At 39.3% G+C, this 23,907-nt stretch overlaps 1 protein-coding gene across 1 annotated transcript in view; it reads left to right on the forward strand.

Moving 5' to 3' along the window:
* The first annotated feature begins 11,731 nt into the window (after nt 1-11,731).
* The window catches only part of LOC134210723 (leukocyte receptor cluster member 8 homolog), a 126,642-nt gene continuing 114,466 nt past the window's right edge, over nt 11,732-23,907 (forward strand). Inside the window, exon 1 of the mRNA XM_062686961.1 lies at nt 11,732-11,962. Within this exon, the coding sequence (XP_062542945.1) occupies nt 11,878-11,962 (85 nt within the window). The 5' untranslated portion in view covers nt 11,732-11,877. The remainder of the gene's footprint in view (nt 11,963-23,907) is intronic.

Consider the following 23,907-nt stretch of genomic DNA (forward strand, 5'->3'; position numbering starts at 1 on the left):
GCATAAAAAATAATCGATAGGAAAAAAAATAAAGATATAAACCAATTTATTGTTATCTCGGGTGCGCTCCTTTATAAGCGTTAAAAAGCCACACGCCAAAAGCCAACGTTTTTTTCAATGATGTGTACAACGGGAGGGATTTTCATAGGGAGTTAGGCCGTCAGGCGAGAGATGCCGCATACGATTCCGTTCATTACGTGCTTGACATATGATTTTCCGACAACAGCAACGGCGGGCTTCCCAGATTTGGATGACGCCATCCATCGTCGCCTTTCTTTCCAAGGAGATAGCTGCTATGGCTTTTCTTGTTAGATCTCGTCACCGAGCTACACTGGTGGGCGAAATTGGAAAAGTTTAATTTTGAAGTGAAAATTGGGAGTAATTCCAAATTACGACCCTCGGGCACGTAGTACTTTTCAAAGATTTCTCGGGCAATTATTGTATATTATTTGGAGCTGGAATATGATCCTTGACATTGTTTTTGATTTTGGTCTACAGGAGCAACCAAAGAGACCATGCTACTCCATCACCTCCTTTGCTATTTGTGGTGCTTTATAGCCCATTCAGATTTCGCTATTTATGATAATAAATATCATGATAAAGAACAACTTGACGCTACTTTAAAATGATATTTATTTTTTCATCTTTATTAATTAGAAGTATTATGATAAATGGCGTTATCTGAATAGGGTATTAGGGTGATTTTATTCAACAAAACTACAACCAGGCTATCTTGAAAGCCACGTGCTTTTTTAAATATTTTTTTGAAGAGCACAAGGTGAAAGAATCATGGGATAAAAAGAAAAGTAGATGATAATTTTGCTTACTTATGCTGAATAAATAACTTAAGGGAAATTGAGACGACTCTGCAGTACACATAGGCCACTTCGGCCTCAGGCTGAATAAATAAGTTATAGGAACGCGTTCATTAAACTAAACCATTCTTTCAAGAGCAAATAACTCGAAAACAAGCCTCACTACACAGTCAGTTTTTATCTTTGCTCAGTTGCAGCATGCACAAAAGAATCCTTTTCAGATGTTCTGTGCATTTATAAATTATTATTTGTATCGCCAAAAACGCGAGGTGAGATCTAGCACGGCTATTGCGGTAGCCATTTTGGAACTCTGTCTTGATTGTCTTCAAATTTCAGCACTGTACGAAAAAGATTATCTCACATTTGGAATTTAAGAAATGGGAATAGACAAACATGTGGAGAATTTGGAGTTAATTGAATATTTACCTTTTGGTGGTTAAGGTGGTTATATAACAAAGCCACAAATGCCCATCTTGGAAACCACGTGCTTTTTCTAGTGATTTTTCTAGAGCACGAATTGCACGAATTACTTATGCTAAACAATCGACCTTTATTTCAGCATTGTACGAAAATTATTACGTTAGATTTGAACTTTTGATAATAGGAGTAGAAAACCGTGTGGTGAATTTGAAATTCACCACATGGCTTGATTGTATAATCACCTTAAACATTTAATCCAGTGCTGAATTTCAAATTCACCACTCGTTTCCGACTCTCAATTTTTGAAGTCCATATCAGACGTACTAATGTTCTTACATTGTGAACGGATGAGTTCCGGGAAATAGATAAGCCGGCTGGTATTGACGACGTCCGCGACGGTTCTAGTTCGTTTCTTGGAAATCTACTTCACCATGTTTATTCTGGACATACATGCACTGCGAGTGACTTCAAAGTATTTCTTGAAGGTTAGGTGGCGGTCGACGGTGACACCAAGAAGTTTCACGCAGTTCCTTGTTGGTATGGTGTTTCCATTCAGGGTGATGGGTCGGCTGGGAGGCCGGTGGCTGGATTTCACTGGGAGCTGGTCATTTGGCATAACGGACATAATTGAGAACAGCGACAAAAGTAAGGGTCATTTGGCATAACGGACATATGTTTTATTGTATTCATAAAATTAGTTACTAGATTAAGTAGTGCTGAAAATAGACCCGGAATGGTGAATATAACACAGCTCGATAAAAATATATAAAAAGACGTAACCCTTTCGAAGAAAGTATGCATTAGGCGAGAATAAAGCAAGGATAAATGTTATCTTTCCATTGGAAATAAAGCATTAAACGTGATGCGTTTACTCGGGTTGAGGCAAATGTGGATGTGATCCCTTCTTTAAAAGTAGGCAATGGTGGATGTAATCCCTTCTTTAATAGTAGTTGCTTCCTTAGATTAAGGCAAATGTGGATGTGATCCCTTCATTAAAAATAAGCGCTTGCCCGTATTAAGAAAATGGTGGATGGAATCTCTTTTTTTAAGTAGGTGCTTGCTCGGATCAAGGTAGTGATAGATGTGATCTTTTCTTCAAAAAAGGCGTTTTCCCGGGTTACGGCGATGATGGATATGACCCCGTCTTTAAAAGTGGGCGCTCACCCGGATGAAGACAATGGTGGATGTGATCACTTATTTAAAAGTAGGCGCTTGTCCGGATTAAGGCAATGGTGGTTGTGGTTCCTTCAGTAAAATTAGACACTTGCCCGGATTAAGGCAATAGTGGATGTGATACCTTCTTTAAAAGTAGATGTTTTTCCACAATAAGACAATGATAGATTTGATCCCTTTTCAAAAGTAGAGGAGATTATCTTTACGTAAATATGAGTTTGTTCAGAATACGATGTGGTTCATCCTTTGGATGTAGGAGTTTTCCTGGAATAAGGGGGTGAATTTAATCCCGGGCGTTGACCTGGGTAAGGCAATGGTGAATATGATTCCTTTTCGGAAAGTAGGCGTTTGCCTGAATTGAGACGATCTTGGATTTAATCCATTCTTCAAAAGTAGGTATTTGTCCGGAATCAAGAATCTTTTATTTGAATGTAGACGTTTTCATGGAATAAGTCAATTACGGATGTGTTTGTTGCAGTTCAAAATTATGCCAATTGTCCGTTATGCCAAATGACAGTTATGCCAAATGATAGTATGCCAAAAGGCCCTTATGCCAAATTACCTAGGCTCGATTTCACGCGCTTGTCCATCGCCATTTGGTAGCCGGCTGAATGGGCCCACTTTGCAACTTTGTTCATGGCCGCTTGGGCCTTCAATCTGATAGCCTTGCCTTGCTTACCTACGAGCACTAGCAGAATGTTATCCGCGTAAACAAAGATTGTGTACGCGTCGGACCCGAAAGGAGCATAGCGAACGAGGTGATCTGACTAGCTACAGAACGACTAGGAGTGTGGCGAGGGACGTGGGGAGAAAACGAGAATGAAGAGATGTTAAGTAAATATATGAAATGAATGAGGATTTTGGAGGCAGAAACTTCTTCCAGGATGTCAACTGCTGCTGGTACACGTTTTGGTTCACTTCGGCGAATTACTTGTATCGGCCACCGAATATCCAGTCCATGGTGGCCGGTGTTGTCTGGTGTACCTCTTGAAGAGCGATCGCAGCAGGTTCGTAACTAAATACAAGCAGCTCAAAGTCGCATAAGTTGTACAGGTAGCCATTGACGTTCCATGGGAGTGCCATCGTAGTTCCGCTGAGATTAGCTCCAGTCCTTGTGAGGGATGTTTTCGTCCAAGGGGTTGTTCGCCAGTACTGGCTGGGGTGCAGCATCCACACTGACAGGGCCGTGGGTACTCGGACACCCATCTGGTGATTGCGTGGAACCGAATTGTGTAAGATGTGAGTGGGTGGTTGGTTGGAGAAGAGTGTAGTTGGAGTAACTGATACCAATGCTAGTTTCGCTATTGTTCATAGCTTCTCGTTTGGTTACCTTCTCTGTTAGGGTCGACACTTTGCTTACCAGGTCCTCGATTGTAACGCTCCTCTGGACAGCCTCCATTCGGTTTCTGACTCCTGCTTGCTTGGTCCTGTTTGCCGCTTGAAGATCGCCGATTCACTTCTTGAGCTCCTCGATTATGTGGTCCTTGCTCGAAACTGTAACCTTTTACGAATGATCCAGTTTGACCGGACCCAGAGCGTGCTTCAATCTCCCGTCGGGCATGGAGGTATGAGACACCTCGGTCGACTTGACGCGTTAAACTGCAACCTCCTTGAGGTACTCGGGGCACTTCCGGCTCGACGTAGGGTGGAAGTTGCTTCGACTGAATTTGCATGCTTGTTGGTCTGTGAAGTGCGGGCGACGTCTGGGAGGTTTTTATGCAAATTGAACCTGAACCGAGCAAAAATTAATAACTTATTAATAACAAATTCTATTATCCGGTTATCAGACATTTTGATAACTGAATTTGTTATCATTTTGGCTGAATTAACAGCCAACATAACAAAAATGATACCAGAATTTTGCTCCTGAAATAACTAAATGAAAACAAATTAAGTTATCACTGATACCAAATTGATAACACATTTTGTTATACATGTTATTCACTCAAATAACTAATTTAGTTATTATTTAGTTATCAGCCATCACTGTTTTATCGACCAAAATACTTAAATCTTCTTTGCCGACTTCGTTACGCATTGAAAAAAATGTTGGCATTCACTGGGATTCGAACTCGAATCGAATGATTGTACGGCGTCGTCTCTAGGCACTCACCCAATTACGCTTTCTTGAGGAGCAGGAGAGAAGAGCACTACGCTTTCTACGATCTTGCATTTACTGAAGACTATTTATAATCAAATCAGGATACCACTTATAACCACTTATGTAAATAACAGTCGGCTGGACAGAGTGCAAAGCAGAATAACTTATTAATAACAAACTTAATTATCCAGTTATATTGATAACTAGAATTGTTATCATTCTGGTTGAATTACAAGTCAACATAGCAAAAATTATAACCGCAATGAATTTCATTCAAAATAGCGAATCGGCAATCAATTAGGATAAATACGGTTCATCGTCCTTTTATTGAATACATTTTGTTTTCAGTTGTGACCAATTAAATAATAGGCTTAGGTTAGTTTTTCTCTCTTATATTATCAATCATTAGGTTGCTAGCAGTACCATGCTGTAAATCGATTTCGGTTATAGGTTTTATTCAAACTAAACCACAGCCTTGCATTTCACAGTGAAATGTTTCATGTTTTCATATGCATATATAAACATAAACACTGCTGATCCCAGGAAGAATTATTCCGTGAAAAAATGTTGCTATTCGGTGGATGATCCAGGACCGGACAGTTTTCGGGGGGCCCGAAATGTACGAAAAAGGTTGATTTTGGTACATAAGGTTATGTGGCCATTTCGTATGGCTACCTAGTCCACAACGCGCATTTTTGCTTACAATGTCAGCCGGGTCGACTAATTAAACATATTTTTTGGGCTACTGTGATGGTCCATTCAAACACCTTCCAAAGGATTTTCTATTTCACATTTCGATATTCCTATGAGTCGACCGTCCTTTCAACATCGACTATTGGAGGTTTGACTGCAGATGATCTTGCTCGTTAGGTTTAAACTGTCAGTTGAGCAATTACTCTTTGGTTGAGCACATTAATAAATCGACTAAAGTGCGAGCATAATTGTTTTCTCTACAACACACCAGAACGTTGAAATTTCTTGATTATCCGACACTTCCAGTTAAATTTTCCGCTTCCCCATATACATAAGCACTGTAGATCCCAAAACGAATTATATTGCGGTTAGTCAATACTATTCACCGTTCCTGAATGAGCACATGCCCTTGGATCATATGTTCCGGGAGCTGCAAGGCCATTTTAAATACTTATCAAACTACAACGCTTGGTTCCCAGATACATATTTCATTATTCAACAACACCTGAAATGAAGGTAAAGTTAATAAGCAAAGTATAAAACAGATAGGAAAATTTCAACTTTTGTGGAAATTCCTATGTTGACAGAGAAATAAACAAAACAGTAAATATCGTTAGTAACGAGGAAAATTACAGTCTGCTTAGACGAAAATTTCAGTTCAGTGTTTGGAAACAGCTCTTGTCACATTATTCATAGCATTGGCCGGGTACATTTAGCAGAAGTATTGTGCCTTGTTGACATCTTTCATAATCATTTTTTCAAGGCTTCTACAGATCTGGCATTTATCGGTACAAACCACCGCGTGGCGGTCAAATTTTCGAAATTATCAAAGTAGCTTTTTTGCTACAGGTATGTTTTTCTTAGGCGCCTATCTGGCGCTTATTTTTGGTTGCGTCGAAAAATAAGCGGATGAGTAGATTTCTTTATGCGCTGTACAATATATTTGAAAGAATAGAATGCTTGGCCCGATATCTGAACGACGTGAAATTTAGAAGAAAATGCCTAATTTGTATTGATAATACATTTTGTTATTATTCAGTTATCAGTTAATCACATGATTGATAACTAAATATCAAGTTGATAATAAGGATAACTAATCCTGTTATCAGTTTGATATCATTTCAGTTATCTGCCTTTGCTCGGGGATGCTATCCATCCCTGGAGCGGAATTGTTACATGAAAGGAGAGCAAACAAGAATTCAATCATCGAAAAGGGGCGATCCATATCATCCCTGTCAACAAAAGCATCACGTAGCTCTTGTTCCACCGGCACCGAATCCGAAGTCAAGTATCCACCGCGACGAGCTTTCACGATCTTCGTTTACGGACGACGCGTTGCGCATTCTTCTCCCGACGGGCCACAGACTTTCATTGAAGTTACGCGCGATAAACCTTCAACAAAAGTGCGTCAATATCCGCGTTTCTTCACATTGACCACTTTCTTGAACTGGATCTCGAGCGCGATGTACCGTTTGTGAAGAACGATCGAACCGTGTTTCCGAAATTCTTTGAACGAGGCGGATTTCTTGCGATAAAGTTGTGTACACTCGACATCCCACGGCTTTGTGCATGAAGAGCACTGTCAAGGATCAACTGGGATAGAAACTCGTACTCTTCTCGCGGGGGAAGGGCTTCTTTCAACATTACGCCATCAATGATGGCCTCCGCATATGCATAACATGGGGGTATACCCCGATAGTTATAAGGAAGATGGGCATGAGTATGTTAGGCATACTCGGGAGACGATCCGACTTTACTCCGACCGAACCAAATTTCCTGGGGGCAGAGTCAACGTTGTACAACATGTCGGAGCGTGTATGGGGCCCCTAACGTTGCGGACTCAAAATATCATGAGGAGATAAAGTTATGCTATTTGTAAGAAGTGATCAATATCATGGCCATTAGTTCGTTTTTATCTACATAGCATATCTTGATATTTAAATGATATTTTGGTGCAAATTATTGATATTGTTGTCTGTTCTTTTATCGCTTATATCAATCAAGATCATATCATGTTTTGTTAATTCTTTTCATGTCTTCTGCCCAGGTAGTGGTGCAAGCAGTATTAAGTATTTGTTATGTTAAATTACACCAATCTCATTTGTGTTAGAAATTTATTAGTTTATTAATTGGCTAAGATATTAAAGCTGTAAATTACCCATAATTATCGATTTAAAAAAAGTATTCCCTTTTGTTGATCTACTAATACCTCCACTATTGGTACCGTTCCCTTACCAAAGTGGAAGACGTCCGCACTTGAAGCTTGTTCGATCTAAAATACTAAACTGATTTACAAGATGGTTGACTTATGGCTTTTTTGTCAAATGATCATAAAACCAAACGGCGAATTTCTTCAAGACATATTTGTAAGCATTGTAAGCATGTATTTCGTAAGCATTTTGAAAACCCTGACTAATCCACCTGACAATGTTAGTGCCTTTCTCAAACGAAGTAGAAGGTAAAATGTATATGAGAAAAGTCTGGAATAGGACTGATAGGTAAATAGGCTCAGTATGCATATCCAATTAAACTTAATTCAAAAATCATTTTCTATCGTAAGTTGTTGTAAACAAATCTGATGAGTAGGTAAGTGCCAAAAGAAAAAACTATTTTTATAATGCACATTTGAAATTACTTAGTACTTTGGTCATAATTTTTGATAGTTTGTTGCGTTGCGTTGAATGCAATTTGATGCGAGTAAATCGGTTAAGGGTAAGTGCCTCGAAAATGGACGTGTCTTTTCTCGCGTTTTTGGCGTAAAAAAAAATTAGCCATAACTTCTAATCCCATAGTCCGATCCAGACAATTTTCAATAGGAAACAATAAAACAAGGTTCTTCACCGAATGAGACATATTGTGAGAAAATTGGTTAAGGGTAAGCACCTTTAAAACGAGCGAAACTTTTTTAAGCGTTTTCAGCGAAAGAATCCGGCCAATTTCCATTAGGAAACAATGAGGCAGAACTCCCAGTCGAATGCAAGTTGTTGTGAGCAAATTGGTAAACGAGAAGTGAGCAAACAGTGAACTAAACTTTTTTACGCGTTTTTGGTTTAAAAAAATGGTATTTTGCCCTTAACTTCCAAGCCCATAGTCCGATTCGGTCCGATCCGGTCCGGTCCGATTTTTAATAACAAATGATCTCCAGTCTAATGCAACTTGTTGTGAGCAAATCGGTTAAGGATAAGTGCCCAAAAAGTGAGCTAGACTTTTTTTGCACAAAGACCCACGCACACACATACTCACAGACATCATCTTAATTCATTGAACTGAGTCGATTGGTTATAAAACTATGGGCCTCGGAGCCTGCTATAAAAAGTTTGGTTTTTAGAGCGAACATATAGCCTTTACTCGTACTTAGTGTACAAGAATAATGAATAGAATAATGCCTTACACTCGCTTGTATGAGTGTACTCCCCAACATATCCGGTCTCAACTGGTCAGGTCTGTTTTAGTTCCACTGTTTGATTATGCTGATATTTTGTTTGGCCTTGTTACTAGGACACATTTAAAAAAAACTAAACCAAGTATTCAACGCTGTGCATTTAATCTGATAAAAGTTTGATCATTCATCTAATTATATAAAAGTTCAAGTCTGATTTTATGAGTCATTTAAAGATTAGAACCTGTATCCATTTTTAAGATACTCGTTCTCCTCAAGGTTCAATACTTATCCTTCCTGAATATTTCACAAACAAGACTCCTTCCGCCTACTAGCTATAAAAGTTTGGAACGATTTACTTAGACATTAAAGGTGCGGAAGAAGTTTTTCTTCATTTAAACGGAATCTAAATACATATCCTATGCAGTATGTAGTTATTGCTATTAGACGTAGCATAGTAGCAGTGATTATGACCTTCTCGTGCATTATAAACAACACAATTTATCAATCAAATACATTATCGGAAAATTAGTTGAAATGCTGAATTAGTTGTGTATTTACAAAATGGTATAACATTAGGGTGGTTCAAAAAATCGATTTTGCTCCACAGTGCTCATCTGATTCTTTACTATGTTCTGAGTGTCCTCTGAAAATTTGAGCTCATTTGGATTAAAACTGATTTAGCACAAGCCGTTTCAAGTTTGCATGCAAATTAGTATGGGGAAATTTATTTTTTCATTATACTGTTAATGACGTTTCCCCATTAAGCGCAGGTTAAAAGAAAACCTACATAGCTAGAAGGGATACTCAACAGCTTTCACCCAACGAAAACCGCATGTTGATTAATCGTCCCAATAATTAGTAATCGATTTTAAGACAGGTTGCGAATCTTTAGTCATGATCGTTAAACTTCTTTGAGGGCATCACTGAAATGTGCAGTGCAACATAGTAGCCTGAATTTGTGTGTGCTATCTTTCGCGCCACGAGCAGCAATGTTGCCTGTTGATGAGTTATGCAATTAGCTCCAGAAAACCACGGTATAGATTAAATTCGATTACTAATTATTGGAACGATTAATTAAGACGCGGTTTTCACTGAGTGAAAGCTGTTGAGTATCCCTTTTAGCTATGTAGGTTTTCTTTTAACAGGCGCTTGATGGGGAAGCGTCATTAACAGTATAATAAAAAAATAAATTACCTCATACTAATTTGCATGCAAACTTGCAACGGCTTGTGCTAAATCAGTTTTAATCCAAATGAGCTCAAATTTTCAGAGGACACTCAGAACATGGCAAAGAATCAGATGAGCACTGTGGAGCAAAATCGATTTTTTGAACCACCCTAGTATAACATACTAAGTAAAGCGTTATTAGCATGCGCGCTTTATTCGAGCTGTTTTGATTATTCGATTAAGCTGTAGAAGCGTTATGGCGTTATGCGCCGTAGATTGCATGCTACCAAAGGTTGCGCTCCATTACTAAAGTTAAATATTTAAGGTGACTTGCGGTGGCACTCCAATCTTTCTGTAGTTGTACCATAAAAATCATCAACTCAATATTAGTAGTCGTGAGAAACTTGACACAGACAAACTTGAGGCAGACAAAAATAAACCCTTTTTTGTTAACATCCGATCACCGTAAACATTGCATTAATGTGATCGATTTCAGTCTGAGTTGCACAAGAATTACGCAATACGGTTTAACTCTGCGGTTTAACTATGTCATAAACTATCGAAATGTGTCCGAAAATCAACAAATTTGCTTTGATTTACGTTGATATTTATGTGTTATGTTTTCATTATGCTAGCTGTTTATGTTCACATCTTGCGACATTGTTGCCAGCTCTTCAAACACACAAATAGCATAATTGAAATTTACTGCGTTTTCTCTTTCATTTTTCAAGACGTTCCAAAGTAGAATAATAATGATATAATTACGACATTAGTAGATAACAGGTTGGAAGGAGATTTATTATTTTTTCGATATTTTACATGTTTTCACTATGATTTCACAGTATTTTATGTTGACAGCACTGTCTGCTGCGATAGGGAATGATCAATGATTGCTTGCATACGACGCTGCCGGCGACGTGCAACCGACGACAACAACGCATGCGCGGTGGGAGGAGGAATTTTTTTTCACTTAGTTTTATTTTTATTGAATCGACGCTAAATAAGCGCTGAATGATTCGATAATTTACCAACATGTAGATTAAGATTCAAACTTAGTTCTGATACTTTTTCTAGTGAAAGGATAATCAGGTGTAACGGAAATAAGCTGCTTAGTGCTAATCGGAGTGAGAAGGTGGGTAATTGTAAGATTGTGTTGGTGAGCCGCAAGGTAGCCATTCTGAATGACACCGTAAGAGGCCTTAATCGAGTAGAAGAGCTTGCATGGGTTACAAGGGTTATCACTCAGTCATTATGTTGCAATATTTAGATTTTTTGGATTGCGCAATCGTTATAAAATTCAATAGTGATCAACTGCGCTTTATCTCCTGCCGAATCGGTTGAGAATTACTGTGTGAAAAATTGGCTAATGTTTTTTATGGCAACTATGTACACACAAACAATGTCATACATACATTCACACGGATAGACAGACATTTGCTCAGTTCGTCGAGCTGAGCCTTCTATAAAAAGTTCGTTTCTAGAATGAAATGATAGCGTTTTCGGTACAACTTAGTTGTACGAGAAAGGCAAAAACATGTCAATCTGATGTTCATTCCACTGTTTCTGATAACATGAATATAGGAGCTGTGAGAAGAACCGCGACAGAGAGTCTACAGCAGAAATTTCGAACAATAGTGTCTGATTTCAGTAGCATGTTCTGGTATTCCTAAATGCTCTTTGCCTTATCCAATTCACAAGAATTACGAATTCTACACCACGAAGTTTAATCATTTATGTATGTACACCGGTGTTAAATATTGTTCTAAATCACGACAAGCACGAACTTGTTGAGAGATCGTATAACATGCTCACACCATCAGCACTTTCCAACACCTTCACCCATCCATTCACGAAACGTGTCGAGAAACTCCAAAATAAAACGCCCTCGAAACGAGGGCGCTTGTCAAACAAGCGAATTAATTCAGAGAAGCATAATTTAATTAATAAAATTTCTTCTTTCCTCTCCTATCCCGCAGGCAGCTAAGACAGCAGTGAATCATCCGAAGCACGCGAAAAGTGCGTCTTTCTCCGTCGTCAAGTTACAAACCCTCGGAGCGGGGTGGGCATCAATCATAAGGATAAATAGCTGAAACGTTGTCATCGTGGCCGCCGTGGCAGGAAGCAGAATGGAGCTTTCGAGGATAAAATTTTTTTTCGCCGGATTGATACTCCAGCTGTTGTTCACGATTGCTGTTCCGCTGCCCTACAACAGTGAGTATTTCTTCCGACTAGCGTTAGAGGTATTATGGCCCACTCAACACCAGCAGCATGATGTGTTTGCAAAATTTATTCGCTAACATTCATCATCGCCATTTCGTCGTAGCTCGTAAGAACTGCGATAATCGAGCCAGCAGCCAGAGCGTATAACGCAACGGTGGAATTGTTTCCGGGGTAGAATTTTAATTGGTGAACATTAGTTCGCTGATGAAGAGAAGTTGGAATAATTTATACTGGCGGGAATTAATTATCTGATGACAGTTATCGATACGAGGTATTGTGGAAATGATCTTCTATTCTACGACCAAGTATCGTTTAGCATTATTTCTGGATTATTATGTATCAAAGGAAGGCACATAGCCATAGGAAATTGAAAAGCTTCCTTGAACTGTGAGAATCATTCATGTGTTTACTTTTAAACCGAAACAGAAGTCAATCTTGTGTGACATCCATTTATATTAGTTTGAGTTATGATCCTGGCTTTCACCATCGTATAGAAGCGGATTCCTGCTTGCCTTGTTATGCAAATGCTGTCTCGTAGAAGCCATAGAATCATAAATGAAATTCTGTGACTACAAAGCTGAATATAATGAACTAACGTTTCAGACTTCTTCATTTCCACAAACTACTCTGACATAAACTACCAAAACGATCTCTTCCGTTTCTATTCCTGTCATTTGCATACTGAAAGGAGTGAATCATCATTTTTCAGCTGGAAAATTTACACTTGTCATAGGCAACCAGTTTTCCGAATTGGCTTTCTATTCCAACACACTCCCTACATTAGTGTAACCGCAAAGCTCCGTGACACGTACCGACATGGATAGGTACCGGGTGACCTCCACCCACACTGACCCTCTATCCAACGGCGGAATGCGTATGTTTGTTCTCTCCCTAAACTCCCGAAATATGCAGCCGTATTCGGTGGCTTGCCCACTTTATCAAAATCTATGTAGATTTGTGGCATTATAATTTGAATCTAAAGCAGCACACACAGGAGCGTTTGGCTTCGGATGACATCCGCTCTCGTGGGCCGTCGCCTGCAGGATCATCGGACTGGGGGTGTTTGCTTGGTTTGGTTGGTACACAGCGCCACTACCTTCTCATCCAACCACTGACTAAGCTGATAGCCTGTGCTGTTTGTGTGTGGTTCTTTGGCTACGGTCGATGAAGTGGTGTCTGCCTGCATACATGTGAATGAGGGTGGTTGGCCAGCCGCCTTCTGGATCCATTGACGTACGGAGTCCGATTCTTGAACGGAGTGTTGCTCCAACGGAGATGGAACCCGAAGTTCAGCAAGCCATAGATAATCTTGCTCCTTCATATTGGATAAACAGATGTCATGTCAGATGCCATAACCATAAATTATCACTGCGCTCTCTGGGTCATATTTCCGTGTTGCGGATACCCAATCTGGAGCGAATGGCTACATCGCCCTTTAGGTGTACGGGGAGCAGAGTGGAAAACTGGAATAGACATATATTTCCGAACGATTTCCTCTGGCTTCTGGCTGAAGAGCTTCTGTATCAATTCTTTATAATATAGATATGTTATATGTATGTGTAGCACGCAAAAGCCGCCGATGCCGGATGATCTATCATTCTCGTTCAAAAAGGTTTACCGTGCGGAATCTATACCCATCTAGCACTAAACTCCGTCTGGTTGATTTATGTTAAATTTTATTAAGCAAAAATTAAATATGAACATGAGCATTAGCATGAATGACCTCTCACAGTTACTACTTAGTTATTTCCAGGTCAGCTGCTATTACACAAAGGGCCAACATTATCTTCAATGTGTAAACACTGGTTACCCAAAATTAGGCTGCACTGCCAGCCAAATGCAATTCAAATGTTTTTTTTTTTTTGAAAAACATATGGTCAAACACAAAGGGGTGTTAGTGACAAAAACTTAGTTTGGAGAAAAATGGGTGCAATAATATCAATATTTTTTTCGTTTCATACCAATTGTATGGAAGATAGAAAAAATACTAATTTTCTGTGAATTTTGACATTTATTATAAACATCTGTTTTAACGACTCTCTGTCTCAATTTAGTAAAAGGAGTATGTTATTTACCCAACGTTTCGACACGGGGATTGTGTCCTCATCAGGGGGAAAATACTGTCGTTTTTTCGTATTGTTTGGTCTAACAACTGTTTCGGTTGAAAATTTTGTTTGCTGGTACATTGCTTCGGAAAATGCGCTTGTATTAGTGCGTGTTTTCTTTTGTTTCGGACAACAGAACGATCGCGCGATCTGCCGAAATATTGTGTTCTGTGACAATATGTCTGCTAGAAGGTTTCAAATAAGAAGGTCTAGGCTTATGTGGGAAAATTATAAGCTAAGTTTTGGAAGCATTCGGGGACATTATTCATTTTGAGAAAATATCCAAACTTTTTTGCAATCTACTACAAATGACACGAAGGCTTCGCTCTTTGGGTGAGAGGCTCGTGTCATCTGTAAACAAAGATTTTTGACACCCTGGTGGTAATCAGGTAAGTCAAAAATAAAAATGTTATTTAACAGCGGCACTCTAGGAGTTAACTTTCTGGAATCAGTATGGCAAAAGGCATCTAAGGTTCAATTTCTCAAAATTAAGCACTTTCATCGAAAAAAATATTTGGTAGGCGTAGTAGCGGACACCTTACTACATAACCGATTCCAAATAGTTTTTCATGAAAAGTTCATTGTTTTGAGAAAACCCGGCGTCAAAATTTTCTTGACCTAAAAGTCGGTCAAGCAATTACTGAACAATGACATCGATTTCGTCCCAGGCTAAACTGACTTCTAAAAAACAAGTTAAGTATTTAAATACGTACTAGCTCTTCATAAAACAAAATCTTGTCACTGAACAAATTATCCAGCTTGAAATATAGACAGGTAGAAAATCCCGGGTTTTACTGGTGATATTCAAAAAGCAAGACAAGGATATGGATAGGTTCCCGTTGCATGGATACGGATCAGCGTTGCATGGGTTGTAGGACAAAAGGTCGAATGTCAAAATGTCGAAGGTCAAAACGTCGAAGGACAAAAGGTCGAAGGTCAAAAGGTCGAATGGACAAAAGGTCAGGGTCGAAAGGTCGAAGGGACATAAGGTCGAAACAAAAAAACTGCGTCAAAAGGTCGAAGGACCAAAAGTCGGAAGGACCAAAAGTCGGAAGGACCAAAAGGTCTTTCTTTTTTCTTCCTTCTTCCTTTATCCCTCTTCCTTCATCCGTTTCATTCCTTCAATCCATTTCCCTCTTTTATTTTTAATTACTTTCTTCTTCCTTCCATATTTCACCTTCTTTATTTCTAACTTCTTTCTTTTTTCCTTTTTTTCTTCCTTCTTTCCTTCATCTTTCTTCCTTTTTCCACCTTGTTTCTTTCTTATTTTTTCCATCTTTTTTCATTCTTTCTTCCTACATGCTTTCTTCTTTTTCCTCCTTTCTTCTTTACTCCTTATTTCTTCTCTTTTTCTTCTTTCTCTCTCCCCCTTTTTTTCTTCCTTTTGCTTCCTGCTATTCTTCCTTCTCTCTTTTTACTTTCTTCCATTTTTTCTTCTTTACGCTTTCTTTCTTTTTTTCTTTCTCTTCCTTTTTTTCTTTTTTTCTCCTTCTTTCATCATTCTTTCCTCTTTTCTTCTTCCTTTCTTCTTCCTTACTTCCGTTTTTCTTCTTACTTTTTTCCTACTTTTTTCCATCTTTCTTTTTTCCTTCTTTCTTTTTTCTTCCTTCCTTTCTTCTTTCTTCCTACTGTCTTTCTTCGTTCTTCTTTCTTTTTTTTTCTTTCTTTCTTCCGTCTTTATTCCTTCTTTCCACCTTCCTTCTTCCTCCTTTTTTCCTCCTATTTTCCTTCTTTCTTCCGGTATGACGGCGGTATGACGGCGAATGTGAACAGTTAGTGGAAGAGAAGAATGCAGCATGGGCGAGATTGCTGCAACACCGCACGAGGGCGAACGAGGCACAATATAAACAGGCGCGGAACAGACAAAACTCGATTTTCCGGAGGAAAAAGCGTCAGCAGGAAGATCGAGACCGTTAAGAGACGGAGCAACTGTACCGCGCTAATAACACACGAAAGTTCTATGAGAAGTTGAACCGTTCACGTAAGGGCCACGTGCCACAGCCTGATATGTGTAAGGTCATAAACGGAACCTTCTTACGAACGAGCGTGAGGTGATCCAAATATGGCGGCAGCACTACGAAGAGCACCTAAATGGCTATGTGGCAGACGAAGATGGCGGTATGGTGATGGACCTGGGAGAACGCGCGCAGGACACAATTTTACCGGCTCCGGATCTCCAAGAAATCCAGGAGGAGATTGGCCGGCTGAAGAACAACAAAGCCCCTGGGGTTGACCAACTACCAGTAGAGTAATTAAAACACGGTGGTGAGGCACTGGCTAGAGCGCTGCACTGGGTCATTACCAAGATTTGGGATGAGGAAGTTTTGCCGCAGGAGTGGATGGAAGGTGTCGTGTGTCTCATCTACTAAAAGAGCGATAAGCTGGATTGTAGCAACTACCGCGCAATCACATAGCTGAACGCCGCCTACAAGGTACTCTCCCAAATTTTATGCCGTCGACTAGCACCAATTGCAAAGGAGTTCGTGGGGCAGCACCAGGTGGGCTTTATGGGCGAACGCTTCACCACGGACCAGGTGTTCGCCATTCGTCAATTACTGCAGAAATGCTGCGTATACAACGTGCGCACACATCATCTATTCATCGAATTCAAAGCCGCATATGATACAATCGATCGGGACCAGCTATGGCAGCTAGTGCACGAACACGGATTTCCGGATAAACTGACACGGTTGATCAAAACGACGATGGATCGGGTGATGTGCGTCGGAAGACTGCGGTGGGCCGGGCACGTAGCCAGAATGTCGGACAGTAACCCGGTGAAAATGGTTCTCGACAACGATCCGACGGGCACAAGAAGGCGAGGTACGCAGCGGGCAAGGTGATCGATCAGGTCGGTCTTAGTCTGAATAAATAATAAAAACACGGCAAACTACGGTGGGCTGGACACGTTGTTCGTATGCCGGAAGAAGTGATAAATGAAGTGACGATAATATTTATTAGAAAACCCGGAAGAGGCCGCAGGCTTCGTGGAAGGCCGCGTACACGATGGCTTTTTGCTGTTGAAGAGGATCTGAGGGCGCTCAATGTTCAGGGCGACTGGAAGCGATTGGCCCAGGATCGAGTTCAGTGGAGAAGGATACACCATTCGGCGTAGGTTCATCGAAGAGCTGAACTGCCGTTCTACGCATAACTGTCCCAGGTACATAGGAATCCGAGCAAACTTAATGACCATTAAGTAAGAAAAAAAAAACAAATAACTATGGCGGAAAACCTTATGGACCATTTAACGTTTATAGTGTTCAAAATATGGTCTGCCTTCGAAAATTCCTCCACAAATTCTTTCTGAAATTCCTTCAGAAATTCTTTTGGGTGCTTCTCAAGGATTTATCAAAATTGGCGTGTATATTCAAATTTCTGGGAAAATATTGACATATGTTGACATATGTACCCTATCGTGCCAGTAGATATAAGTCTTCACATATCTAGCATTCTAGGCACCCCGGGCTCCTCAAGACGAACGATAAGTCGTATGATATCACCTAAACTCGACCGCCCAAGGGACTTAAACTGATAACAGTGTCGTAACCCGGACGAGGTTTCTAAGCTCGACCGTTCGTCGCATCAATAAATACTCAGCAAACTGCACTCCGTCGTCGATTTGTCTAACACCGACTCGAAAAACTGTAAACATTTTTGCGTTATCTCTATACACGCTAAATTGAGTTACTCAATATATAAGTGCATGTCATTAGAACATATGTGAAATGTAGATTACAAGGAAATGCTGATAATGATATTTTTCATTAATAATTTTTTCATAACTCCTTAATCCAATCTTATTCACTACATTCTTCCCCTCCTCTACTCTTGAGATGTTCTACACTTGGAATGCCAATATTGCAAATATATTTGGTTGATGAATAAACATCAATTCGATTCCTTCTGAACTTTTTGTACGTTTTGAACACTTGCAGTAAATGAGTCATGTTCGGGATTTAAGTCAAAACGGTAAATAGTAGGTAGATTTTCAGCTGTTTCGTAAAACTAACTTTTACTCGGCAAGCTTTGTTACGCCTCAATCATTACGTTAGCTACGTAAAAATTCCCCTCACCTACAAAACTGTTTTTTTTTTCATTTAGTGCGTTTTTCAACATTTCAATCTACATGAGATCGGTGGTTCTAGTGGCTACCGCTTCTGCCTTATAAGCAGGAGGTCGTGAGTTCAATTCCAGGCTCGTCCCTTTCCTACTTTGTATTTCTATCTTAGTTCTTTCTGTGTTTCACGTTCTACCAAAACGATTCCTACTGTTATAACCTTCCACACAATCCCAAAACCTCCCGTGGCACGTATGAGAGGTCGTAGAGTTCTCTGCATCTTTCTCAAGTAGGTGTCCAACTAACCATCCTTCCCCTTCCTCAGCATTCGCAAGGACGTGGCCAGGACAAATCTCGACTATTGGAGGGTGCATTTCTTCCATCTAAGAGATAGTGATTAGTCCCACATCAATATCTGTGGTAACGGATGAAAGTGATGCTACTCTCATACAATAGTCTTGGCCTGTACCACCTACGAATTTGTGCGAATTGCTCAATGCTAATGCTAATGCTAGTGCGTTTTTTAACATTTCAATCTAATATTGTACCGCGCATAAAAAATCTACTCCTCCCTTATTTTTAAACGCAACGAAAAATAAGCGCCAGATAGTCGCCTAAGAAAAACATACCTGCAGAAAAAAAAGCTACTTTGATATTTTTGAAAATGATTGCTTCGATAGCACGTGCTTTTTGTACTGCGGAGAAATTTTTCACACCTATGACAGCCTTGAAAAATGATTACAAAAGTTGTCATTTTGTGGAAAGGCACAATACATTGTGCGTGTATCTTTTACGGGGGGAAATCTTTAAAGAAAACGCAATGGTTTCAACCTGGGACGGGACTTGCAAAAAGGAAAAAATGTAACTTCATCTGCAACCAGCTAGCGCTGTCACGAATTGTCAGATGCAATCAGCACCTTTTTGTGTGAAAGTATTGGTATCCCTCAAAAAGTTTTCCGAATGATTTTGTTTTACGAGTACTTTTTCACTTTGAAAAGTATTCTAGAATACCCGGACATCTTAATATTGAACTTTTATGAATACGTGCTTTATTCCCGATAGGAAAATCTGGGAACAAAAATCTATAACAAAAGGTCTATACCATTTTCCCTTTTGGATTAATTTTAACGAAATGTTGGATAAGATGTTGTACATATGCAAAAATCGAGTTTTCAAACAGGGGTCATATACCCGGAAATAGGAAAGCAAGTTTGATTGAACCCGATTTGTGTTCAACCAAAAGACTAGAATGAAAACACGAGCTTCGAAAGCATTCCAAATTTGTCATTGCGGAATATAAAATGTTGAATGGTCCTCTGCCGCCAAAATTATGTTTTAGACGAGCATCTGAATATGAATCTCATGCGTAAAATCCCCAAAATAACAATTTTATCATACATCACAAAAATGTTACCACTCTGTGACTGGCATCCGGGTCCGCTCACTAAATTGTCGACATATTATACGGGCTTCCTAGGATTCTGTTGAATAGATAAAAGCTTTCCCTTCTCATATTCGTTCGCCTGGCCGATCTCTTACGGTTGTCATGATAAATGCTTTTCTCGTTCTCCTGTTGCTCAAATATGAATGCAACCCGGCGGGGAACTGAGCCAAGTCAAGCCATTCTCAACAGGCATTAAAATGGCGCTGCTACATATTGGGGGAACCCCTCAGCCAACCCGACCGTTGTTCGTTGGTTGACTGACTGAAACCCACATTTCGTGCACAAATTTTGCCCATTTTCGGAACGTTTTTCGACAAATTTTGCGCTCTCCGGCCCTCGCGACCAACGACCAACCCACCCCGCGCCCGTTCGACTCCTAGTTGGGGGCAAAGTAGGATTTACATGCAAATGTCAGTTCCGGAGAGCATTTGCCTGTAAGCCGTCATTTGTGTTTCCGCTTAACCAGTATGGAATTTGATTAGCACAATTGTTGACTGTTCTGTGCCCGGGTACGAGTGTAAGTTTGTCTGTCTGGAATACAGCGGCCCCGGTCCTGCCTCCAGCCAGCAGCGCGGGGGAAATAGACCACGGTTTTCAATTCCTCTCGGTTGCTAACGAACGAGTATTGTGTTATTTTCGGTGACGGTTGCTGACAGCCTGCAGCAGCGCGCGGTTTGCTTGCCTTTTGGGGTCCATGTGCACATTTTCACGTGGAAAATATGGCGCAGTAATCGTGGACAAGTAGGTTGAACACCGGATCAGTACCATAAGGCAGATATAGCTACCAATTGAATCCAATGTTAGGTATACTACTTAGGATGAACGGAGATTCAAAATTTAGCACTAGAAGGCAGAATGCACGATTGTTAAGTTTCACTTTGCGCAATGATGGTTTGATTCAGGAGGTAATAACAAAACAGCGAGAGTCGAAAAAGCAAGCTTTTCTTGATAGATACGAAATCAGGGTTGAGGCAGATGTTCCCCCATCCTATCGTTGTTGTATGCTCTATTGTTGCGGTAGTGTAAAAATGGTTAACAACATTGTGCATCTGTTAAACCTTTTCAAATTAACCACAGAAACACTTTTCTTCCGACTACCTACACCCAAAAAACAAATCTGACAATTATTGTATAAAATCTGGGCATATACAATTCTGTAAGCAAATGTTGTATTAAATGTTACAAATGTTGTATTAAAATAATACAAATCTGTATTATTTTAATACAATATTGTATAAAAAGCTTACAGAATTGTATATGCCCAATTACATATTTTACAATTACATATTATACAGTTTCTGTAAGGTTCTTATGCAGAACTGTATTAAAATCTGCCATCCCCTAGTTGGGTGTACCACTGTACCATTCACATAATTGATATATTTTTCCTTTGTTGCTATTATTACGATAGTGATAAGATGCTTTTGTTTTGATATCACCTTCCATCATTAAGAAATACATGCAATACCCCAACAACAGCACTCAGCACACAACAATTACTGCATCATACCCAGGAATAATTTAACCGGTGTCAGCAAAAGTGGTACATTGAGTAAACTTTACAGGAGACGCATTTTTTCAAAAACTTCGAATACCAAATTCAAATTTGCAATTTTCTGTAACTTAACTGTACCAACATGTTATGACTGATGTACCTAAATGTGGTATTGAAAAATATGCAAAGTTTTTTGACCAATTTCAAGTTCATTGGAACAAAATGCACATGTACCACTATTAATGGGAATAAAATAAAACAAAACCGAAAACCGTTGCCAGTAAAAGTGGTAGATGTACTTCTGGGTGTCCCAAAGTTGCATAAAGTCAAGAAAGTTGGAGGTTCAACCTTCAAATGATAGCTTAGGGTGTAGCAAAAGTAATATTCTACGACAACTCTGGGAAATGACATTTTGGGGTATCCACGACGCTTTGTATGAAGCAGAGTCCATTTTTTCCTTTCTTGTATACTAAGTATACGGAAAGGCTGTAGGAGAGAAGGCTCGAAAATCCATAATGTTATATAATCGACTCAGCTCGACGAATTGAGGTGATGTCTGTATGTGTGTATGTATGTATGTGTGTGCACAAGTTTTATAATTAGCTTTCTTCAGTAGTGCGTTATGCACCATTCCCACCTAAAGCATTGTTTTTATTTTAGAAAAAAAATCTTTGAGAGTATCGCACTGCGAGAGCAACTGAACTGCCATGGTTTTGATTAGCAGTAAATTTCAAAATTATGCGGCAGCCAATAATTAACATTTGCAATGTGTTTAAAGAGATAAAGTGAAGGCTAGAACATATAGCTTTTTTTTGCAATTTCGAAGACAGTTTTCATTTTCTAAACTTTTTTACTCGCTGAATATTTGAAAATATTCGAATCATGTAATCTAGATCGCACTCTCACAGATAGTGCATTATTACACTTTACATTTGTTTGTATGCTGCCTTTATTCAAAGCAAGCAAAATTGTCTATAATATAAGCAGCAACCCAGGAAAGAAGGAGGAAGAAATACGAAGGAAAGAAAAAGAAAAGGAGAGAAGGAAAATGAAAAAATGAAGAAAGGAGGAAAAAGAAAGAAGAAATAAGGATGAAAGAAGAAGGAAGAAGAAAGAAATAAACATGAGTATGAATATTATGACCGCACACTTCGCAGTTGCTATTCCGTAATTGACTAGAACTTGCGAGATCGGGCGAACCTTCTGTGTGCTGATCCAAACACGATTAATCGCGTACTCAACATAACCAAATATCGCGAAAGTTCTGTGCCCGATAGGAAGCATCTCAAGTAACTATAATTCCTGAAACGTGAAAGCAATAGCTGAGCAATGGTTGGTTAATGGTTTCAATAGCTTATTAGAATTATAGCTGATCATCAAGTCGAACAGTAGCTTATAGAGTATATAGAATTTCTCTTGTTCAGTTTATCATCGCATGCTGGATATGATACCCAATAGAAGTTATGCATCTTCTTCACCACTTTTTGTCCAGCCTATCTGTAGTATTCAATGATGAGCACAAGGAATCTTTTAATCATCCATTAAATATAATAACAAGTTAATCACTAAGTCACTAAGTTTGTACGGATCGTAATAAATCTCTAACATTGATCACAAATCTAAAAAAAAATCAAAAGGGTCCTTTTTCTGAATCTGAAAAAAAGAGCTGGGTAATGTGAGAAAATTTTGAAGAGCATGTTTTCCGAAAATAATGAAAGGGATTTTGTGCTCCTCGATCATTTAAAGATGGATTCAAAATAAGTATACTAAAGAAATACATTATCGAAATGTAATCTGTTGAAGGTTTTGTGAATGATAAAATATCACTCGACCATTTTAATTTGATTAATCAAACGGCAACAACAATATTCCTGATGACGAAATAATACCGGGGAAAACTTCATCGGCAGGTCCCAGCACGGAGAATGATGACGATCGTGGCAGTGAAGGGGCTGATATTAATGATTCACTAACTTATGAGTTGGCGGAAGAGGAAATAGATCGTATTTCAAAAGCATTCGAGCCTGAATCAAGCTTCTACAGTGAAGGGCCAAGAGAAGCATTGCGAAAATGGGTAATTGAAGATAATATTTGCCAACTTAAAAGGACTCTTGCGAGTTAAAAAACACCAATATCGAAATAATGATCTGCCTTCTGATTTACGAACATTATTACTGGCAACTCCTCAAAATACTAGTGATTTCATTAAGGACGTACCTGGTTGACGATACTGGCATCAAGGCTTGGAGGTTCGTCTGAAAAATCATTTCAAGTACATTTCGGAGGACACTTCGATTGAGCTCAACGTCAACATGGATAAACGGTAGGGTGGCTCAAATTAGTATGGGGAAAACTTTTTTAATTTTTTTTGATGGGCCGCCCTCTTGTTCGGTTCTATTTGATGCCTTGATGCTCTGGACAAAATTTCAGCAAAATCGGTCAACGTTTGGGCGGTGCTAAACTCGTTGGTATTTTATATGCAAAAATGTATGCAGAAACATCCAAAAACAGTGAATTGCAGTTGGACGGCACAACTTACGATGAAGAAATATGATAGTCATTCAGATCTTGAAGAATTTAATACAGAATGTTATGCAGAAAACCGCGAGGAGATTAGAGTTTGACTGGCTAAGTTATAAACATTTGTCTGAAGTGGGGTTTGAGCGAATATCGTTTCTTTTACCTTTGAAAAGAAATAAATTCACCCCTACAACACTCCAGTAAAATGTTAAAATTTTTGCCTAATAAAGAACTTTTTGCATAACATTCTGTATTTAATTCTACAAGAACTGAATGAGTATCATGGTTCTTGATCGTAAATAGTGCCGTCCAACT

Source organism: Armigeres subalbatus, chromosome 2 (genome assembly GCF_024139115.2).
Source record: "Armigeres subalbatus isolate Guangzhou_Male chromosome 2, GZ_Asu_2, whole genome shotgun sequence".
Taxonomy (NCBI): Eukaryota; Metazoa; Arthropoda; class Insecta; order Diptera; family Culicidae; genus Armigeres; species Armigeres subalbatus.